Source organism: Protobothrops mucrosquamatus, unplaced genomic scaffold, assembly GCF_001527695.2.
Source record: "Protobothrops mucrosquamatus isolate PMUCROS unplaced genomic scaffold, P.Mucros_1.0 scaffold1524, whole genome shotgun sequence".
In the NCBI taxonomy this organism is placed as follows: Eukaryota; Metazoa; Chordata; class Lepidosauria; order Squamata; family Viperidae; genus Protobothrops; species Protobothrops mucrosquamatus.
Window position 1 is genome coordinate 295,316 of NW_015387696.1, and position 21,948 is coordinate 317,263.

General features: G+C 48.6%; 1 protein-coding gene across 1 annotated transcript in view; it reads left to right on the forward strand.

Moving 5' to 3' along the window:
• Nucleotides 1-19,326, forward strand: part of ARID5B (AT-rich interaction domain 5B) — a 187,134-nt gene extending 167,808 nt beyond the window's left edge. The window contains exons 10-11 of the mRNA XM_015822324.1: nt 14,925-15,120; nt 17,263-19,326. Of these exons, the coding sequence (XP_015677810.1) occupies nt 14,925-15,120; nt 17,263-19,326 (2,260 nt within the window). The remainder of the gene's footprint in view (nt 1-14,924; nt 15,121-17,262) is intronic.
• The last annotated feature ends 2,622 nt before the right edge of the window (nt 19,327-21,948 follow it).

Consider the following 21,948-nt stretch of genomic DNA (forward strand, 5'->3'; position numbering starts at 1 on the left):
AGCTTGTCAGCTTGTTGGAGAACAGCATGAGGCAGAAGATTGGAGAGAGAGGAGAGAGAGAAGGGAAGCGCAGGTGCCTCTCTCTGTCTCTGTCTCTCTCTCTCTCTGCAAATGGCGGAGGAGGACTGGAGCTGCAGGAGAAGGCTGAAAGAGCCTCATGCGGCTCCAGAGCCGCGAGTTGCCGACCCGTGCCCTAGAGATAACTCTGGATTAGGAAGTTGACAAACTCCCTGGAAGAAAGCGGTGGCAACCCTTTCCACATTCTTGCCGAGAAAAATGGGCGAACGCCAAAGGCCCAGGGTAGGGCTTCCTCCTAAGAAATTCAGCATTTGAATGCAGCCTTGCCAGCTCATGAAATACTTTACAGGGTTTGGCAATCTTGCGTAAAATGGGGAATGAGGAAGGAATAATAGAAATGCTGGAGGAAGTAGATCCTCTGTGGAAGATGACGCCTCTTCTCTTTGGCCTCTCTGTGGACGCAGGCCCCTCTGCCTTCTCCATCCTGCTTGCCAGCCTCTTCTCTCAGCAGGATAGAAGTGGGGGCAGGATGCATACTTATCTCTTGGTGCCCGTGCCCAAGCTGGCAGGTCTTCTTTTCTTTCTAAAGAAAAGTTTTAAAAACCAGGAAGTTGAACGTGGTTTTCCGACATCACAGCACCAACCACGAGCAGAGTTTAAATCAGCGGTTCTCAACCTATGGGTCGCGACCCCATTTGGGGTCGATCGACCATTTCACGGGGGTCGCCAAGCAAGGCTGTCAGCCATTTTTTTTGTCCATTTTTTTTCCCTTTTCCGGCGGGTGCCTTACCTCCCTTGGGCTGGGCCAGCTGGTGGTCGGCCTGCTCCGTCTCTGCCGCTTGCCAGCTACGCCTTGGCCGGCGCAGGGGGCGGAACCACGCATGCGCGGCGCTCCCGGGCAGGGAAAGTCCTCGACTTATGACCGGTTGGGTAGTCCTCGACTTACGACCGGTTTAGTCCTCGACTTACGACCGGTTGGGGGTCGCGGCATTAAAAAGGTTGAGAACCACTGGTTTAAATGCTGTCACACGAATATCTTCGCCTCCTTCAACAGGGAATCTCTCTGATACTCTTACTGAGTGAAAGCATTTCTATCCTTCTTGCAGTGGTGCCCTTAGGTAACTAAAAGCAGGCCAATAAAAGCCTATTAACTGAAAGAAGATGTATTGATCAGCCCAAGTCTCCAATTCTACTGGGTTGGTCTTTGACACCAGCTGAGAGCAAGGAGCCGGTCTGCAGGAAAATCCAGCCCTTTCTGGAATATGCTGAAGTTCCCCAGCAAGCAAGCAAGCAAGAACTGGAGGGATCAATTATTTGCTTGGGTGTTTTGTCCCACTTGGATAAAATAACAAGAAGCTTTCTGACTTACATTTCTGTCCCCAGGGCTTTATCCTTAAGATTAAATAACTGTACCGTCAACAAACATCTGTTCAATTATGTGAGGAAGGGATGTTTTAACAAAAGAACTATTGAACGGTCTGAAAGTGTGTTTCTCTCCTCCCCTCACCCATAAGTACAAAAAAGAAAATTAAAATCAAAGTCTCTAGTGACCGAAGAGTGCAATTTATTTAAAGCAGACTCTTACGTCTGTATTTCAATCTGTTTAAATCAATATCCGCTCGTCTATGGCTCTGGGAAGGGATGATGGGTCTCCCATCCAAGCCCTGAACAGCCCTGGTCCTGCTTAGCTTCCAGCTCAGACCAGGTTGTCCAGTTGCTACCTGCTGCTGAAATCAATCTCTCTAAAAGCACTAGATTAGGAAAGATGTAGAGCCGGCTGAAAATGATCAAACGCCAGTCTCTCCCAATCGATTCTGTTTTATAATATCAAAAAAAAAGGTTTTTGTTCCGAAGGAGCAATCGGTTGCCGTTGCTCGTCTGCAAAGACGTGCCCTTTCGGAGGGCTTTAGAGGAAGCAGATGGCTAGTAAGGAACACCTATGTTTCTTTGCCTTTTTAATCCTGTTTCTAAGGCTTTGGTTGGTTTCCATGGGGAGAATTAATGATTTATTATTTATGTCCATACCAGCTATCTCTGTCTCTTAGAAATAATTACCTCCAGAGGCAGTGGAAATTCTGCCTTCTCATGTTTTCATGTTTTATACTGAGTTCTAGGATTTTTATATTTTTCCTAAATGCGAGAGGCTACCCTCTACAGCAGTGGTTCTCAACCTTTTTAATGCCGTGACCCCCAGCCGGTCATAAGTCGAGGACTAAACCGGTCGTAAGTCGAGGACTAAACCGGTCGTAAGTCGAGAACTAAACCGGTCGTAAGTCGAGGACTGTCCCTGCCCGGGAGTGCCGCGCATGCGTGGTTCCGCCCCCTGCGCCGGCCGAGGTGTAGCTGGCAAGCGGCAGAGACGGAGCAGGCCGACCACCAGAAAAAAAATGCCGGGCAGCCTTGCTTGGCGACCCCCGTGAAATGGTCGATCGACCCCAAATGGGGTCGCGACCCATAGGTTGAGAACCGCTGCTCTACAGAGAGTGGTTATCGCGGCAGAGGTCTTAACAGGTGGTCCAGCGAGTGACCACTGCTGGCAGACTCTTCCCAATCTGGAGCTGATGCAGCTCCTACCCCAGGGGTAGGCAACCTTGGCTCTTTTATGACTCGTGGACTTCAACTCCCAGAATTCCTGAGCCAGCCATGCTGAGGGGAAAGGGAGAGGTCTCCAAGCTCAGCCATGCTGGCTCAGGAATTCTGGGAGTTGAAGTCCACGAGTCATAAAAGAGCCAAGGTTGCCTCCCCTGTCCTACCCTGATTGGTGACTCGGAACCAACCCCTTGCTCCTCCAGTCCTGATTGGCCTAGAAAGGCCGACCTGTAACCCATTCAAATATTTGTCTCCCCAGCCCTTGGAAGCCAGGATGAGGCTGAAGCTTGACCTCTTGACTCAAAGGCCTTCAGGGTCATACATTTCATTCAGCTATTAAAATGTGAACGGCTGCAAGGCCTGGCTCTCCTGGCGTGGTCCCAAGATTGGAGCCTTGCCAAAGAGCGTTAAAAATGGTGCCTGGGTGGCCCCCTTTGGGGCTGCAGTTGTGGTTATGACTTAATCTCATATAATAATAATAATAATAATAATAATAATAATAATAATAATAATAATAATAATAATAATAATAATAATAATAATAATAATAATAATAATAATAAAAAAAAAGTTGGAAGAGACCTTGGAGGTCATCTAGTCCAATCCCCTGCTCAGGCAGGAAACCCTATACCATTTCAGACAAGTGGCTGTCCAATCTCTTCTTAAAAACTTTCAGTGTTGGAGCATTCACCGCTTCTGGAGGCAGGTTGTTCCACTGGTTAATTGTTCTAACTGTCAGGAAGTTTCTCCTTAGTTCTAGGTTGCTTCTCTCCTTGGTTAGTTTCCATCCGTTGCTTCTTGTCCTGCCTTCAGGCGCCTTGGGAAATAGCTTGACTCCCTCTTCTTTGTGGCAGCCCCTGAGATACTGGAAGACTGCTATCATGTCCCCCCTCGTCCTTCTCTTCATTAAACTAGACATACCGAATTCCAGCAGCCGTTCCTTATATGCTTTAGCCTCCAGCCCCCTGATCATCTTTGTTGCTCTTCTCTGTACTCTTTCTAGAGTGTCAACATCTTTTTTACATCGCGGTGACCAAAACTGGATGCAGTATTCCAAGTGTGGCCTTACCAAGGCCTTGTAAAGTAGTATTAACACTTCACATGATCTTGATTCTATCCCAAGGATCCTGGCTGGCCAATGCTGGTGGTGGTGGTGGTGGTGGTGGTAGTGGTGGTGATGGCAAAGGTTTCCATAAAGAGCTGCGTGCCATGGTTCCCTGTGAAAGAGTTTGACTTCAGATCAGTCACGTGGCACAAGCATTCATTGGGATAGGAGCCGTTCGCATTCCCACGACTTCTTCAAGAGTTCCCTTTTCCCAATGTTGGCCAGAGAAGGACACGAGTGGGCCAGCGTGTTTTTATCTCCACATGGTTTATGAAATCCCAGCGCTGAAGACACGTTTGACGTGCTGTGAAATCCATGTTTTTAATGTTTTAAAGTTTCTGCCTTTTAGTGGAGGTGAGGAAAAGCCCCAGAGAATTTGTAAACATGAAATAATCTGTTGGCAGTGGAGAGGCACCACACACCCCCCATAAAGTATTCCTGCAATTGCTCTGGTTTCGTCTGTTGGTCTGTCTTGTTTAAACTCATTTTAAGAGAGAAGGTAAGAGAGAGTAAAGGTGCCCTCCTCCTTTTCCTCCCCTCCCCTCCCCTTTCTTTCTTCCCTTTATTTTCCAAAAGCCTGGCAGAGTGCCAGATGACTTACATTACTGTAATAGATTTGATGACCTTTGACTTCCGCTGCAGAGGCATATGTTGAATTTTTCATTATATCAGAGGATACCGAAAGCTAAAAAACTCGGGACGGGAAGCCGCATTATTTAAACTAACGTTCAGTTACACATGATTTTTTTTTTCCTTAAGGGGGGGGGGGAAATAGTTGCAATTAAATGTCATCTATCACTGCATTAAGTGAGGATTAATGCAGTTTCCGGTTTGTTCAATCAGCTTGTATGGATTTTATTTTTTTTTGAAGTCGCCATTATTATTATTACTATTTTGCAAAGGATAATCTTGCTTTTCATAGTCATTGAATTTAATCAGCAGCTCAGTTGATAGGAAAAGCCCCCCTGCTGTTTCTGCTGTGGACTGGAAAATGTTATTCTTTTATTATTGCAGGAGGGGGGAAAAAAATCTGCCCCTCGCTGTTCCAGAATCTGCTATCTATGGGAAAAATTGTTTTTTAATGTGCTGCTGTTTACATATTCTAGTTACGGCAATTATCCCTTAAATAATGCATTTTATTAACTTAAAACATAGGAACTGTACTTTATAAGGCTGTTACGGGTAAAAGCACACACCCAGGTGGAACCTTGGAGTAACCTGGGAGTAAATCTTAGGATCTTTCTAACCGTTCTCAGTGTTTGCTGAATCTACGCTGGGGCCGAGCTGTGCCTGGATCCCACAGATGGGCTCCTCTTTTGTACAGCCAGAAAACCAGCAGATTTTAGTGCCAAACTGCTGAACCAGGGAAACCAAATATACATGATTTCAAATCACCCCAAATAGTCCCCCCCCAAAAAAAAACCAATATAAAAATGAAAATATTGCTATGATCCGTTCTTCTGTGGCCGGTACCCTTCTTGCGTTATCCCTACTTGCCAACATGGGAGTGAGAATCTGTGGGAAGGGAGAAGTTGTGCCATGCTGGGCACCCAGGATGCCCTCCTGGGGCAGGGATTTTCCTGAAAATTGGAGAGAAAGCCTTGCGGAGGGAGCAGCCAGCAAGGCAACCAGCCCAAGGAGCCTTAATGGAAGCGCCCCACCAGCCTTCCTTGGTCCACATCCAATGGGGAGGGGCTGGCAAGGGGGGGCTCGGGTGGGGGGGGAATGCCGACCCCTCCTGGCTTATTTCTGCTACGGTTGCGAAGTCCCCCCCCCTTTTATTTTGCACAGAGGTTGATGTCAGTCTTCAGCCGAGTGACAATAATTACAGAGAAATTAAATCAAGCTGCTAATTTCAGGCCTGTTGCATTGGCGAAGGAGAGAGCTGCATTCTTCCTGTCTGGGGCAATATTGACTCCCAGAGAGAGACTCCATTTGTGTGTGTGTGTGTGTGTGTGTGCTGGTGTTGTGTTTTACCAAGAGAGCAGCTGGAGGTTTTGAGTCTCCCATCCGCTGGATTATGCTTGTATTGTACAACAGCATCTCATAATGACACGATAAGATCGCACGTCCTGTGGTAACCGCGTTGGGCTTCAACAGCACAACCAGAGAGAAAAAGAGATTAAAAGGGGGGTACGGGGGGGGGACACAGTGGAAATTCTAGCCCTGGAAACCTCCTCCTCAGGTTACAGTTGTCGTGGAAGGGCTCCATGGCGTTTGCAGTTGTATCAGCCAGGTATATTCACCCAGGCAGGGCAGTGTACCTGCTTCCTCCGCCTTTTCCCCATCGCTCCAATTCCCGGCTACCTGGGACCGGCCAGGCCAAGGGCCCTTGGCCTCTCCTGTGTGTGGGGGGGGGGGATGCTGCAGGCCACCCTTAGTGATGACCGGATCACAAAGGAGGCCGCAGGCTTTCTGGGACCAAACTGGAAAGTCCCCGGGGGAAAGGTTCCTGGACCGGTCCGTGAAGGGGGATCCTGAACCCCCAAGGTAGCTGCCGGCGGTTGGGCATCCGGCCCGAGCTGCTGATTTATCAGCTGAATATGCAGATTCCAGAGAGGCTGCACGTTCCCATAGCAACCCAAGTCAAACAATCTTTTCTGCAGTGCCAACGCAATCTTGCTGCAAAAAAAAAAAAAATGTGTTTTGGCTAAACCTGATTCTTTAAATATTTAACATACGGCAGAGAAGAGATAAATATTGCTCCGCAAGGCAACCGAAGCCACGCTCCTTTGCTTCTTCAGGTCCTCCCAGCCCCCCCACCCCCCATCAGCCTTGTTTTACTCCTTTTTTCACTACATAAACAGTAACCGTAATGTTACCACGGGAAGCATTTGGCAACCTCCCTGCTATTTCGCTAAGCCTGCATATAGAGGGAATGTTCCCCCCCCCCATTCCAGCAGCTGTAACATGTTTAAACTCAGTTTGTAATGGGATCCAACGAGGACTTTTCCTCTGGGTTAGGCCTCCTTTGGAGGGGGGGGGCAGAGGCTGGGCTCAAAAGCCTCCTATCTCCTTCCTCTCCTGGCGCGGCCAGAGCGTCCTCAGCTAATGACGCTGGTTTTCTAATAAGGCATGAAGTCGGTTTATATTTAACATCAATTATGCTGCACTTTATTAAAATGTGAAATGCTATCATTTGGGAAGCAGCGAGTCCCATCTCTCTCTCTCTCTCTCTCTCTCTCTCTCTTTCTCTCTCTCTCTCTCTCTCTCTCTCTCTCTCTCTCTGCAATTGGGACATCTAAATCTAAACCACACGGTCTGGAGTGGATTCAGGGAACAAGCCAGAAAGCAAAATCTGCATTTGAACAAAAGCTTTTTTTTTTTTTTTAAACTTTGAATTCTTAAGATTAAACTGTAATTAAAGCAGTCTGATATTTGGACAGATTCGTGTTGTTTTTAAAGCCAAGTCCGTGGTTTTTTGTTTTTGTTTTTTCACAGATGCCTTAAAAAACATGTTTGCCTTGTAAAAAGTTCCCATTTTATTCCCGCCATGAGTAATTCATTAATCATGCCGAATGCATTATAAAAAACTTTAATCACCAATGCTTGAAACCCAGATAGCCAGCGTAACCCTTTCGTTAGCATTGAAGAAAGTCTTCCTTTTTTAGATCAAGGGGGGGGGAAATTAGCATCGAGGGTTTTTAAAATTTACTTTCTAAAAAAGAATGGCATCGTTCAGGAGGTAGGGATTTAAAAAAATAAATAAATACATTGGGTTCCTACCCAGTCTCTCTTCTCTTATGCTTTCCCTCTAGTAAAGAGGGGTCTCTCACCTGCTCCCGCATCCCCCTCAGCCTTCCTCAGTTTTCCAGAACACAAATATCTTTCTCTGCTGATGGAAAATTCAGTGCCCCAATTTTTACGGGTGGAGGGTCCAGACTGGAAAAGTCTCTTGGGTACATCGGCTAACTTTACTTAATGACCCCAAATGGCATTATAAATAAAAACTCAATTCAGTTGACGTAAAGGGCCAAAGTTCAGGAAAATAAGTAGCTTGTTTGCTAAGGGCTGATTTGATCCAACTCAAAATCTCATTTTGATTTTTTTTTGAACCAGCTCAAAAGAGGTCCAAAATCTTTCCCCAGATATAACACCCTAGTAACGTACAAGACTTTCTCCTAGTGCAGGGGTAGGCAACCTTGGGCTCTTTTATGACTCGTGGACTTCAACTCCCAGAATTCCTGAGCCAGCCATGCTGAGGGGAAAGTGAGAGGTTTCCATGCTGAGCCATGCTGGCTCAGGAATTCTGGGAGTTGAGGTCCACGAGCCATAGAGTGGCCTAGGCTTAGGCCAGAGGTAGGCAACCTTGGCTCTTTTATGACTCGTGGACTTCAACTCCCAGAATTCCTGAGCCAGCCATGCTGAGGAGAAAGGGAGAGGTTTCCATGCTGAGCCATGCTGGCTCAGGAATTCTGGGGGTTGAAGTCCTCGAGTCATAAAAGAGCCAAGGTTGCCTACCCCTGAGTGTACAGCTGATTGGGAGCAAGAGAATGGACACACACACACACACACACACACAGGGTGAATGCAAGTTCTGAGTTTTTAAAGCCATCCCATTTGCTAAGGGTTCCCTTTAGAATTACTTAAGGCTTACCTAAACCTGTAGCCTAGGAAGGTATCAAAGAGTTCTTTAAGAAGAAGAGCGTAAAAAAATCTCTTTGACGACTTACAAATCCAAGGTGTAACCAGAGGAGAGTGGGCTCATTTAGTTAAGCACCTCTTCAAAGCAAAACCTAAAACCAGATTCCCTTTTGACGGGGAGAAAGAGGGGTCCCCNAAAGGGAGAGGTTTCCATGCTGAGCCATGCTGGCTCAGGAATTCTGGGAGTTGAAGTCCACGAGTCATAAAAGAGCCAAGGTTGCCTACCCCTGATCTAGGCCTTACTAATTTAGGACACATTCTATAAATTAGCCCATCTGAGGTACGTTGATTCAAAAATGGTTGCCCTGCAGTGCACCATTTTGTCAAGTTGAAGGTTACAAACAATCACACCGACACAGAGGGTTTAGTAGAGCATACATTATAAAAGCTAGTTTGCCCCCCATCAGTAGGACAAGGGAGGCAACCTTGGCTCTTTGCCAAATAACTCTAGTTAGAGAACATACACAAAGCATCTTCATCCTCCTATTTTTCCCACAACAACAACAACCCAGTGCAGGGGTAGGCAACCTTGGCTCTTTTATGACTCGTGGACTTCAACTCCCAGAATTCCTGAGCCAGCATGGCTCAGCTTGGAAGCCTCTCCCTTTCCCCTCAGCGTGGCTGGCTCGGGAATTCTGGGAGTTGAAGTCCACGAGTCATAAAAGAGCCAAGGTTGCCTCCCTTGTCCTACCCTGCTTGGTGACTCGGAACCAACCCCTTGCTCCTCCAGTCCTGATTGGCCTAGAAAGGCCGACCTGTAACCCATTCAAATATTTGTCTCCCCAGCCCTTGGAAGCCAAGATGAAGCTGAAGCTTGACCTCTTGACTCAAAGGCCTTCAGGGTCATACATTTCATTCAGCTATTAAAATGTGAACTGCTGCAAGGCCTGGCTCTCCTGGCGTGGTCCCAACATTGGAGCCTTGCCAAAGAGCGTTAAAAATGGTGCCTGGGTGGCCCCCTTTGGGGCTGCGGTTGTGGTTATGACTTAATCTCAAATAATAATAATAATAATAATAATAATAATAATAATAATAATAATAATAATAATAATAATAATAATAATAATAATAATAATAATAAAGTTGGAAGGGACCTTGGAGGTCATCTAGTCCAACCCCCTGCTCAGGCAGGAAACCCTATACCATTTCAGACAAATGGCTATCCAGTCGCTTCTTAAAAACTTCCAGTGTTGGAGCATTCACCACTTCTGGAGGCAGGTTGTTCCACTGGTTAATTGTTCTAACTGTCAGGAAGTTTCTCCTTAGTTCTAGGTTGCTTCTCTCCTTGGTTAGTTTCCATCCGTTGCTTCTTGTCCTGCCTTCAGGCGCCTTGGGAAATAGCTTGACTCCCTCTTCTTTGTGGCAGCCCCTGAGATACTGGAAGACTGCTATCATGTCCCCCCTCGTCCTTCTCTTCATTAAACTAGACATACCCAATTCCAGCAGCCGTTCCTTATATGCCTTAGCCTCCAGCCCCCTGATCATCTTTGTTGCTCTTCTCTGTACTCTTTCTAGAGTGTCAACATCTTTTTTACATCGCGGTGACCAAAACTGGATGCAGTATTCCAAGTGTGGCCTTACCAAGGCCTTGTAAAGTAGTATTAACACTTCACATGATCTTGATTCTATCCCAAGGATCCTGGCTGGCCAATGCTGGTGGTGGTGGTGGTGGTGGTGGTAGTGGTGGTGATGGCAAAGGTTTCCATAAAGAGCTGCATGCCATGGTTCCCTGTGAAAGAGTTTGACTTCAGATCAGTCACGTGGCACAAGCATTCATTGGGATAGGAGCCGTTCGCATTCCCACGACTTCTTCAAGAGTTCCCTTTTCCCAATGTTGGCCAGAGAAGGACACGAGTGGGCCGGCGTGTTTTTATCTCCACATGGTTTATGAAATCCCAGCGATGAAGACACGTTTGACGTGCTGTGAAATCCATGTTTTTAATGTTCTAAGTTTCTGCCTTTTAGTGGAGGTGAGGAAAAGCCCCAGAGAATTTGTAAACATAAAATAATCTGTTGGCAGTGAAGAGGCACCACACACACCCCATAAAGTATTCCTGCAATTGCTCTGGTTTCGTCTGTTTGTCTTTCTTGTTTAACTCATTTTAAGAGAGAAGGTAAGAGAGAGTAATGGTGCCCTCCTCCTTTTCCTCCCCTCCCCTCTCCTTTCTTTCTTCCCTTTATTTTCCAAAAGCCTGGCAGAGTGCCAGATGACTTACATTACTGTAATAGATTTGATGACCTTTGACTTCCGCTGCAGAGGCATATGTTGAATTTTTCATTATATCAGAGGACACCGAAAGCTAAAAAACTCGGGACGGGAAGCCGCATTATTTAAACTAACGTTCAGTTACACATGATTTTTTTTTTCCTTAAGGGGGGGGGGGAAATAGTTGCAATTAAATGTCATCTATCACTGCATTAAGTGAGGATTAATGCAGTTTCCGGTTTGTTCAATCAGCTTGTATGGATTTTATTTTTTTTGAAGTCGCCATTATTATTATTACTATTTTGCAAAGGATAATCTTGCTTTTCATAGTCATTGAATTTAATCAGCAGCTCAGTTGATAGGAAAGGCCCCCCTGCTGTTTCTGCTGTGGACTGGAAAATGTTATTCTTTTATTATTGCAGGAGGGGGGGAAAAATCTGCCCCTCGCTGTTCCAGAATCTGCTATCTATGGGAAAAAATTGTTTTTTAATGTGCTGCTGTTTACATATTCTAGTTACGGCAATTATCCCTTAAATAATGCATTTTATTAACTTAAAACATAGGAACTGTACTTTATAAGGCTGTTACGGGTAAAAGCACACACCCAGATGGAACCTTGGAGTAACCTGGGAGTAAATCTTGGGGTCTTTCTAACCGTTCTCAGTGTTTGGTGAATCTACGCTGGGGCCGAGCTGTGCCTGGATCCCACAGATGGGCTCCTCTTTTGTACCGCCAGAAAACCAGCAGATTTTAGTGCCAAACTGCTGAACCAGGGAAACCAAATATACATGATGATTTCAAATCACCCCAAATAGTCCCCCCCCCAAAAAAAAACCAATATAAAAATGAAAATATTGCTATGATCCGTTCTTCTGTGGCCGGTACCCTTCTTGCGTTATCCCTACTTGCCAACATGGGAGTGAGAATCTGTGGGAAGGGAGAAGTTGTGCCATGCTGGGCACCCAGGATGCCCTCCTGGGGCAGGGATTTTCCTGAAAATTGGAGAGAAAGCCTTGTGGAGGGAGCAGCCGCCAAGGCAACCAGCCCAAGGAGCCTTAATGGAAGCGCCCCGCCAGCCTTCCTTGGTCCACATCCAATGGGGGGGGTTGGCAAGGTGGGGGCTCGGGTGGGGGGGGGAATGCCGACCCTTCCTGGCTTATTTCTGCTACGGTTGCGAAGTGCCCCCCCGCCTCTTTTATTTTGCACAGAGGTTGATGTCAGTCTTCAGCTGAGTGACAATAATTACAGAGAAATTAAATCAAGCTGCTAATTTCAGGCCTGTTGCATTGGCGAAGGAGAGAGCTGCATTCTTCCTGTCTGGGGCAATATTGACTCTCAGAGAGAGACTGTGTGTGTGTGTGTGTGTGTGTGTGTGTGCTGGTGTTGTGTTTTACCAAGAGAGCAGCTGGAGGTTTTGAGTCTCCCATCCGCTGGATTATGCTTGTATTGTACAACAGCATCTCATAATGACACGATAAGATCGCACGTCCTGTGGTAACCGCGTTGGGCTTCAACAGCACAACCAGAGAGAAAAAGAGATTAAAAGGGGGGTACGGGGGGGGGGACACAGTGGAAATTCTAGCCCTGGAAACCTCCTCCTCAGGTTACAGTTGTCGTGGAAGGGCTCCATGGCGTTTTCAGTTGTATCAGCCAGGTATATTCACCCAGGCAGGGCAGTGTACCTGCTTCCTCCGCCTTTTCCCCATCGCTCCAATTCCCGGCTACCTGGGACCAGCCAGGCCAAGGGCCCTTGGCCTCTCCTGTGTGTGTGTGGGGGGGGGATGCTGCAGGCCACCCTTAGTGATGACCGGATCACAAAGGAGGCCGCAGGCTTTCTGGGACCAAACTGGAAAGTCCCCGGGGGAAAGGTTCCTGGACCGGTCCGTGAAGGGGGATCCTGAACCCCCAAGGTAGCTGCCGGCGGTTGGGCATCCCGCCCGAGCTGCTGATTTATCAGCTGAATATGCAGATTCCAGAGAGGCTGCACGTTCCCATAGCAACCCAAGTCAAACAATCTTTTCTGCAGTGCCAACGCAATCTTGCTGCAAAAAAAAAAAAATGTGTTTTGGCTAAACCTGATTCTTTAAATATTTAACATACGGCAGAGAAGAGATAAATATTGCTCCGCAAGGCAACCGAAGCCACGCTCCTTTGCTTCTTCAGGTCCTCCCAGCCCCCCCACCCCCCATCAGCCTTGTTTTACTCCTTTTTTCACTACATAAACAGTAACCGTAATGTTACCACGGGAAGCATTTGGCAACCTCCCTGCTATTTCGCTAAGCCTGCATATAGAGGGAATGTTCCCCCCCCCATTCCAGCAGCTGTAACGTGTTTAAACTCAGTTTGTAATGGGATCTGAAGAGGATTTTTCCTCTAGGTTAGGCTTCTTTTGGAGGGGGGGGCAGAGGCTGGGCTCATCCTCAGCTAATAACGCTGGTTTTCTAATAAAGCATGAAGTCGGTTTATATTTAACATCAATTATGCTGCACTTTATTAAAATGTGAAATGCTATCATTTGGGAAGCAGCGAGTCCCATCTCTCTCTCTCTCTCTCTCTGCAATTGGAACATCTAAATCTAAACCACACGGTCTGGAGTGGATTCAGGGAACAAGCCAGAAAGCAAAATCTGCATTTGAACAAAAGCTTTTTTCTTTTTTTTTAAACTTTGAATTCTTAAGATTAAACTGTAATTAAAGCAGTCTGATATTTGGACAGATTCGTGTTGTTTTTAAAGCCAAGTCCGTGGTTTTTTGTTTTTGTTTTTTCACAGATGCCTTAAAAAACATGTTTGCCTTGTAAAAAGTTCCCATTTTATTCCCGCCACGAGTAATTCATTAATCATGCCGAATGCATTATAAAAAACTTTAATCACCAATGCTTGAAACCCAGATAGCCAGCGTAACCCTTTCGTTAGCATTGAAGAAAGTCTTCCTTTTTTAGATCAAGGGGGGAAAAAATTAGCATTGAGGGTTTTTAAAATTTATTTTCTAAAAAAGAGTGGCATCGTTCAGGAGGTAGGGATTTTAAAAAATAAATAAATACGTTGGGTTCCTACCCAGTCTCTCTCCTCTTATGCTTTCCCTCTAGTAAAGAGGGGTCTCTCACCTGCTCCCGCATCCCCCTCAGCCTTCCTCCGTTTTCTAGAACACAAATATCTTTCTCTGCTGATGGAAAATTCAGTGCCCCAATTTTTACGGGTGGAGGGTCCAGAGTGGAAAAGTCTCATGGCTACATAGGCTAACTTTATTTAATGACCCAAAATGGCATTATAAATAAAAACTCGATTCAGTTGACGTAAAGGGTCAAAGTTCAGGAAAATAAGTAGCTTGTTTGCTAAGGGCTGATTTGATCCAACTCAAAATCTCATTTTGATTTTTTTTTGAACCAGCTCAAAAGAGGTCCAAAATCTTTCCCCAGATATAACACCCTAGTAACGTACAAGACTTTCTCCTAGTGCAGGGGTAGGCAACCTTGGGCTCTTTTATGACTCGTGGACTTCAACTCCCAGAATTCCTGAGCCAGCCATGCTGAGGGGAAAGTGAGAGGTTTCCATGCTGAGCCACGCTGGCTCAGGAATTCTGGGAGTTGAGGTCCACGAGCCATAGAGTGGCCTAGGCTTAGGCCAGAGGTAGGCAACCTTGGCTCTTTTATGACTTGTGGACTTCAACTCCCAGAATTCCTGAGCCAGCCACGCTGAGGGGAAAGGGAGAGGTTTCCAAGCTGAGCCATGCTGGCTCAGGAATTCTGGGAGTTGAAGTCCACGAGTCATAAAAGAGCCAAGGTTGCCTTCCCCTGAGTGTACAGCTGATTGGGAGCAAGAGAATGGACACACACACACACACACACACACACACACGGGGTGAATGCAAGTTCTGAGTTTTTAAAACCATCCCGTTTGTTAAGGGTTCCCTTTATAATTACTTAAGGCTTACCTAAACCTGTAGCCTAGGAAGGTATCAAAGAGTTCTTTAAGAAGAAGAGCGTAAAAAAATCTCTTTGACGACTTACAAATCCAAGGTGTAACCAGAGGAGAGTGGGCTCATTTAGTTAAGCACCTCTTCAAAGCAAAACCTAAAACCAGATTCCCTTTTGACGGGGAGAAAGAGGGGTCCCCGGGGGGGGAGAGGGATTGGGAATGAAACTGGCCTTGGCTTCCCTAATGCCATGTGGAGGACCCTCCTGATGCTTGTGGTGACCCCATCCTGGACCTGCAAGCTGGAGGCCCTTCTCTGCCCAAAGCAGCCGCAGGCCCGCTTCCTCCCGGACACTCCAAAGGTGCTTTTCCACGGCGCATCCATTACCAGGACAGGATACTTCCCATGGGCAAGAATCTCCATAACTGACTGATTATTTGTTCTTCAGATTAATCTTGCCCTACGAAAGATACATTAAAGGGGAGGAAGATAAGCCGTTGCCACAGGTGAAGCCTCGGAAGCAAGAGGTCGCTCAGGAGGTGGAGAGTAAGATAAAACTGGCGGGCACAAAGCGCATCAAGCATGAAAACGTGAAGAGCAAGAAGGAGCGAGAGGAGGCACCAAAGCCCCAGGACCCAGCAGAGGTCAGTTCTACCTGTTCCGGTTTTGTGTACGTCCCAAATTTTTCATTATTTGACCTTGTTCTGGTTCAAGCAAAGAGATTGCTGGATTTCATTTGAAACAGGCAGAATTAACTCCATGAATCAGTCATACAAAATTACTTTATTCCAGGCTTACAGTTACTGCTGAAATTCCTCTGGAATGCAAATTGTAATTGGGACCCATCAGCGTAGGTAAAAGGATAATAGATTTCTCCATTCTACGGAGCTCCTAACCCTCGTGGCTAGGATTCATGGAGAGAGGATAGACTGGCACGTAAACAGGATATCCCGTAATAAAAACACAAGACCCTCCCAGTGGCCAATCCTAACACAGATATAACCAGGTAACAACTAAAACTACATTTCCCAGAAGGCCATCCCTTAAGGGGACATCATTTTAACCGTTAAAAATGCTACTTGCTTTACACACAGTTCTTAATTCCTAAGCTAGCTATATACTCTGACCAGCAGAGACCTGTACCACCCCATTTTGATCGGCAAATATTGGGCGACTCTCTTTGGGGACAAGAGCTGACTAAAAAATACTAAAATTCTCTCTGGCTGCCAGCTTCACATTCTCCTCAACCCGCAGGGAAACTTAAAAAGCAGCTGCAGAGGCACAAATCTGGGAGAAGACGGGGCTTCCATCCATCTCCTGACGGTAGCACCGAGAGGATTACTTTCCTACCGCTCTCTCTTTGGGCCCAAGAAAGAGAAGGGAAAGCACAGGTGCTTACCTTAGCCCAGGGGTAGGCCACCTTGGCTCTTTTATGACTCGTGGACTTCAACTCCCAGAATTCCTGAGCCAGCCACGCTGAGGGGAAAGGGAGAGGTTTCCAAGCTGAACCATGCTGGCTCAGGAATTCTGGGAGTTGAAGTCCACGAGTCATAAAAGAGCCAAGGTGGCCTACCCCTGGTGTAGACCAATCCTCTCCATGTGGGTCAGACTACAGTCCCCATCATCCCCCCGCCCCACTGTCTGAATACAATGTGATCTCTACTCCTACCTATTGGGGTATTTCTACCTGGCTGCTTCCAGGCAAGTCTACTGTAGCTACTTCCTGTTGTTTTCCTCAAAATGTTTTCTCTCCCCCCCCCCATATACACACCATCTACTCCACAGCCCTGGGATTTCCTAATAAGCAAGGTCTGGGGCAGAGTGAAAAGACACCCCCCTCATTAGCCACAGAAGCACCCTAGGGATTTTGGGCCTGTTGGTTCCACCTAATCCAAGGGTAGGCAACCTTGGCTCTTTTTGACTGGTGGACTTCAACTCCCAGAATTCCTGAGTCAGCCATGCTGAGGGGAAAGGGAGAGGTTTCCAAGCTGAGCCATGCCGGCTCAGGAATTCTGGGAGTTGAAGTCCCCAAGTCATAAAGGGGGCCATAGTTTCCCCATGCTGGCTCAGGAATTCTGGGAGTTGAAGTCCACGAGTCATAAAAGAGCCAAGGCGGCCTACCCCTGGCTTAGCCCATGACGCTGTGGTCAGGGCTTCCTGCCTAAAAACCGCTGGGGAGGGAAGATGATTTTGCAAGATTGCCAGGCAGCTGCTTCTCAGGATGGCCTCAAGTTCAATGGATTGACGGAGGAAACCAAAAAGGGGAGATCCTTAGCAAAAGGGCTGGAAGGAACATTCGTCACAGGTAAAGCCCAAGACGGCCCTAGTTTCACTCCAGCTCTGCCCTCGGTCCACACTAAGAGAGATCCTTCTTTTTAGCAAGGGCCGCCTTGGATAGCACTGAAAGCTTAAGTCTAAAACAGAGATTAAAGGAATCCATTTGGCTGGGATTGGGTTTTCTCTGCCTGGGCTGCTCCATGAACCCAGCAGCAGTGACCAGTCCTGTAATTGATGGGTGGGCAACCTTCCATGAAGGTTACCGGGTGTCCATACCGTACTGAAAATGCAGATCAGGAAGGTAGCTTTGCCTGCACCTTATGGTGGGACAGAAGAGAAGGGCTGAGTCCTAATCCTTCCCCTCTTGTGGAGGCCACCAGAAAACCCCGCAGGCTTCAGTGCAAAGGCCGAGGGCTTTCTTTGCCGAGAGAGAACTTGGCATTGTCTGCAGATAGGATGCTTGTCTGGGCGGTGTTTTCTCACAGTTTCCTCTCCAAATCTTTTATTAGGGTTCATCAGCCAAAGAGAAGAATCAGGAATGCCCGTTGCAGAAAAGCTTATCGGACCTGACTGCAGCAGAAGCCATGAAGCTCTCCGCCGAAGGGTCTCGGCTGTCCCCTCCACCAGTCCCCGGAGTGGCCTTCTTGGAAGAGGAGGAGCCTCTGGCTGAGGCGTCTCTGGTCCCCCCCGAAGCCCTGATCAGAAGCCCCCCGCTGGAGGAGCTGCAGGAGGAACCCAAGCAGGAACCACGGGGGGTGTCCTGTGTTGCAGAAGACCTTCAGGAGGAGGCCCAGGCAATGCCATTCAGCAGCTTCCCCGGCCTCCATCTTCCGAGTCAGAACGAGCTGGAAGATGATAAGATCCCAGAGATGGCGGACTACATTGCCAACTGCACAGTGAAAGTGGATCAGCTGGGCAGCGAGGACATCCACAGTGCCCTGAAGCAGAGCCCCAAAGTGCTGGTGGTGCAGAACTTCGACATGTTCAAGGAGAAGGAGTTCCCGAGCTCCTTCAATGGGGACCCTGGGTTTGGTTCCACCCCGTTACTCTACTCCAAGGGCAACCCGGGCATCATGTCCCCTCTGGCGAAAAAGAAGCTCCTCTCCCAGGTGAGTGGGGCAGCCCTGTCCTGCAGCAACTACCCGTACGGCTCCCCACCACCCCTGATCAGCAAGAAGAAGTTCAGCAGCAAGGACGACCTCTTGTCTGGCAGGCCAGGACTGCTGTCTCCCAGGCACTCGGTGGACAGTGCCGCGGTCAGCAGGCCATCGGTCATCCAACACGTGCAGAGTTTCAAACCCAAGACTGCAGAGGACAGGAGGCCCACTCACGATGCCTACCGGCACGAATCCCTGCATAAGAAACCAGACTCTGAATGTTGCGATTTTTCCAAGCAGCACTTGAGTGCCCTGGCGGAGTCCTACGCGCTGAAGTCGGACATCCAGGACATGAAGGAACGAATGAACGAGAGGAGGGTCCTGCACCACTCGCACGTGCCAGGCTTCTTGGCAGACTTCTACGCCTCCCCTCCCCTCCACAGCCTCTACAGGCGTGCCGAGCACCACCTGGGGGGCCAGCCATGCTCCAAGTACTTCCCCCGAGATGCCTACGGGGGAAATGCAGCCGGGTTCCCTCCCCATAAGCCCCAGGACAGGCGACTCCTCAGCTACCACCCGCCTCTGCACCAGCTGGAGAACAAGACCCCCCGGGAAACCTCTTCGGACGATCAGCCCACAGACCTGAGTCTTCCCAAAGGGGGGCACAAACAGACCACAAAGACCTTGGGAGCCCCTCTCTTGCGGGGTTCGCCCGGGGGGGTGGAGGAGGGCAAAAGCTCCACCCGGTTCCACGCCTTGACCAGCCAAACTCTAAGTGCGGAGGGCAACCCAAAGGCTTGTCGGGTCTCCCCAATGACGGTCTCTGCCCCAAAGAAACAGGGGGAGCCCCTCCTGAGGGCCTGCAAGCTGCCAGCCCCGAGAAAGTTAGACGGGATGGTACACCCGGTCCTGAGCCGCAAAGCCTTGGCTCCGGGCGTCGGGGCAGCTCGCCCTCTGAAGCGCAGCCTGGAGGATCTGGACAAAGGCCTTTTGGAGAAGAAGGTCCGAGCAGTCTCGCCCTTGCGCTTACCAAAGGAAGCCCCTTCCAAAGAGCAGGATGTGGAGGGCAGCAAGTCACTGCATGGCCCACCCCCAGGCGGGGCGCTGGAGGGCCACAAGTTCCCCCTCTCTAGCCCCATCTTCACAGGCTTGTACCCAGGGACCCTCTGCGGCGGCCTGGGCAGCCGCATGCCCGCGGCCGGCTATTCCCACCCCCTGCAGTACTTGAAAAACCAGGCCGCCCTCTCCCCGCTGGTGCAGCCCTTCGCTCTCCACTCGTTCATGGTGCACAGACAGTTCCTCACCTCCCCAGGCAGCTCTCAGCAGCTTTACCGGCACTTGGCGGCAGCCTCCCCCGTGGGCAGCTCCTACGGGGATCTTTTGCACAACAGCGTTTATCCTTTGGCAGCTCTGAACCCACAGCCTGCTTTCCCCCCCTCCCAGCTCTCTTCTGTACACCCGAGCACAAAGTTGTAAATGCTTTTGAGAGATGTCACCCACACACCCCGCAAACGACATTCCTTTCGCCCGCAACCCTGTCTTGCAAACAAGTATATCAATATTTGTGATAAACCAAGGAGTGGTTTTGCTCCTCTACGCTGAGCGCTTTGGGCCTGACTGTGACGCCGCTCCGGCTTAGCTGGGCTTGAGGCCAGACTGCTGGCTTTCTCCTCGCCTCCTCGCCGGTGCGCCTGCTGCTGCACGGAGGGCCGCGGAGGGCGAGGGTTCCCGGGCAGCCAAGGCTCAGGTGCGCCGGGGCCCCAACGCAAGAGGAAGGGCCCGCTTGGCTTGCCTCCTCCCCCCATCCCCAGACAGCGGCCTCGAAAGGTTTCAGATAAATCAGGAAGGCGGGAAACACCACCTGGGGAGGTTTGCTTCTTGGGGGGTACCCTTTCAGAGTTCAAATCAATGCAATGTATAGAAAAAAACTGTCGTCCGACTTTCATCTTAACACTATCAGAACAGAACAAGTAAAACACAAAAACCAGACTGTACATATCTGCTTCAGAAACGAGAACGACCCATGTCGAGTTCATTTGTATAATTTATGTAAGTTCTTATTTTCCACGTATCATGTGCTGGTTTTTTTTTTTAAAGGAAAAAAAAAATTAAACAGCTCCTTTTTATTTGCCACATTTTTTTTCCCTTTTCCTTTTGTTTTTGTTTTTTTTTTAAGCGCAAGAAAGGAGGCTCTGGATATTAAGGGCTTTTTACGCTTGGCGTTTGTCTCTCTCTCTCTCTCTCTGCCTTTCCTCCTCTGCTTCTATTTTGAAGACAGCTTTTGGGGAGGGGGTTACACCCACTTTCACTGGACAAAAGCCAGCTGTGATCCAAGAGTCCCAATTCCCTTCAGTCTGAGGTTGCTGTGCCCTGTCTCGGCCCTTTGGGGCAGCCCCTCCCTCCTAGCCCAGTGCAGCTTTCCTGTCTCGAGGCCGGCCTGGTGGTTACCATCTGCAGTGCTCCATCTCTTATCAATTGCGACCCAAAGGAAGCCTCCCGTGCACCATCAGTAACGCTGGCGTGCAGATGACTTTCCACAGGGGGTGTGAAGCTCTGTCAAGAACCTCAGCCATTAGGTAAAGATGGTTGGGATCCTGCCACCCAAGAGGATCCCTTGAAAAGAGAACCTGGCTGATCTGGGTTTTTTCGAAGCAAACTTGAGGAAAGGTTATCCAAGAGCCAGCCTAGCCATGAATCGCTTGGATTCTTGGCGGGTTGATGTAGGCCAGATTTCCCCCAAGTACTTTAAAACTTGGCTTTCTAGCAGTCATAAAGGCAATGTAACGTACGAAACGTCAAAGCCGAGCACTGGCTTTGGACCCCTCCCCTTTTTCCACTGAGCATAAAGCGTCCAGGCCAGGGAGCACCTTGGTCTCCCTCTTCCTGATTACAATGGTTTCCAGAGTCTGCACAAGTTGTGTGAGGCTTTGGCAGAGCCCTCATTTTATGACCCGCCTGTGCTTCGCCCTGGGTGTATTGGCACCTGTGTGCACCTCCATCCTATCTGCCCTTCCTCCTGCTGCTGCAGCTTGCCTCTGAACCCTTGAAGGGCAAAGAGAGATTCACGTCTGAGGGGGGGAGCATGGATGACTCCATCTCTGTCCAGCTTGTCTCGCCGTGTCCTGTTTCCCCTGTGATGTTCACAAGTCTCCTCTATCCCATTTTCAGCGTTCAACAGAATAAACTGCACCCACACAAAAAACGCATTTAAACATCTTTTTCAATACATTTCTAACATACTTTCTCTCAAAGTACATAAATCTCAACAAATTTTATCTTTAAAACATGGGGGAGGGGGGGGTTAAGCCAGGAACTGCATAAAAAAAAAATAGCGAAGTGTGAAAACCAAAAAATGATCCACTCCTAATCCAGGAGACAAAAGGTTCATATTAAAATTTGCAAGGAGCCAGTTCTTTCCTCCCTTACTCGCCGCTGAAAGAGCAAGGGCTACGATCTCTGGGGCGCTGGATGGGGGTTCAGGTCAGGACCAAAGAGGTCCTTGCAGGCTGGTGGGGTTTTTGCGCCAGCCCTCCTGACTCTGGCAGCAGAAGATCGTCCTTCTTGGGACCACATCCAGCCTCGCTCCATCGGTTGCGGGAGGCCTTCTTTGGAATTGCAGTGTGGCCGGAAGAGACTCAAATCTCGCTCGCCTCGAGCCGGACCAGGAGTGCCAGGCCAGCATCGCTTCTTCTGGAGAGCAGCTGAGCCCAGTTACCGCTGAGGCAGCTCTGAGCCTCCAGGCAAAGCTGACCCCCTCCGAGGGGCTGCTTGGAAGCTGTGGCTTCCTGGCCTATGCCCTGGACGTCTGTGCAGAAAGGCTGAGGTTGAAGGAAGCCCCCTGCAATGCCAGGATCTGAATCTACACCCCGGTTCCAGTGCAGGAAACCATCCAACGACCGGGATCTAGCGGAAACTACTTAAAATGCAACTCGCCTGCATGGCCAACCTCCTGCATTAAAACTGACTTTGATTCAAAGCCTGTTGCAATATACAATGTAAGCTACTTAATATATATATATTGGTGTGGGGGGGAACACAATAATAGGCAGCTGTCGTTATCTTCAGTTAAATGCTCTTATGTTCTTGTGCATAATTATA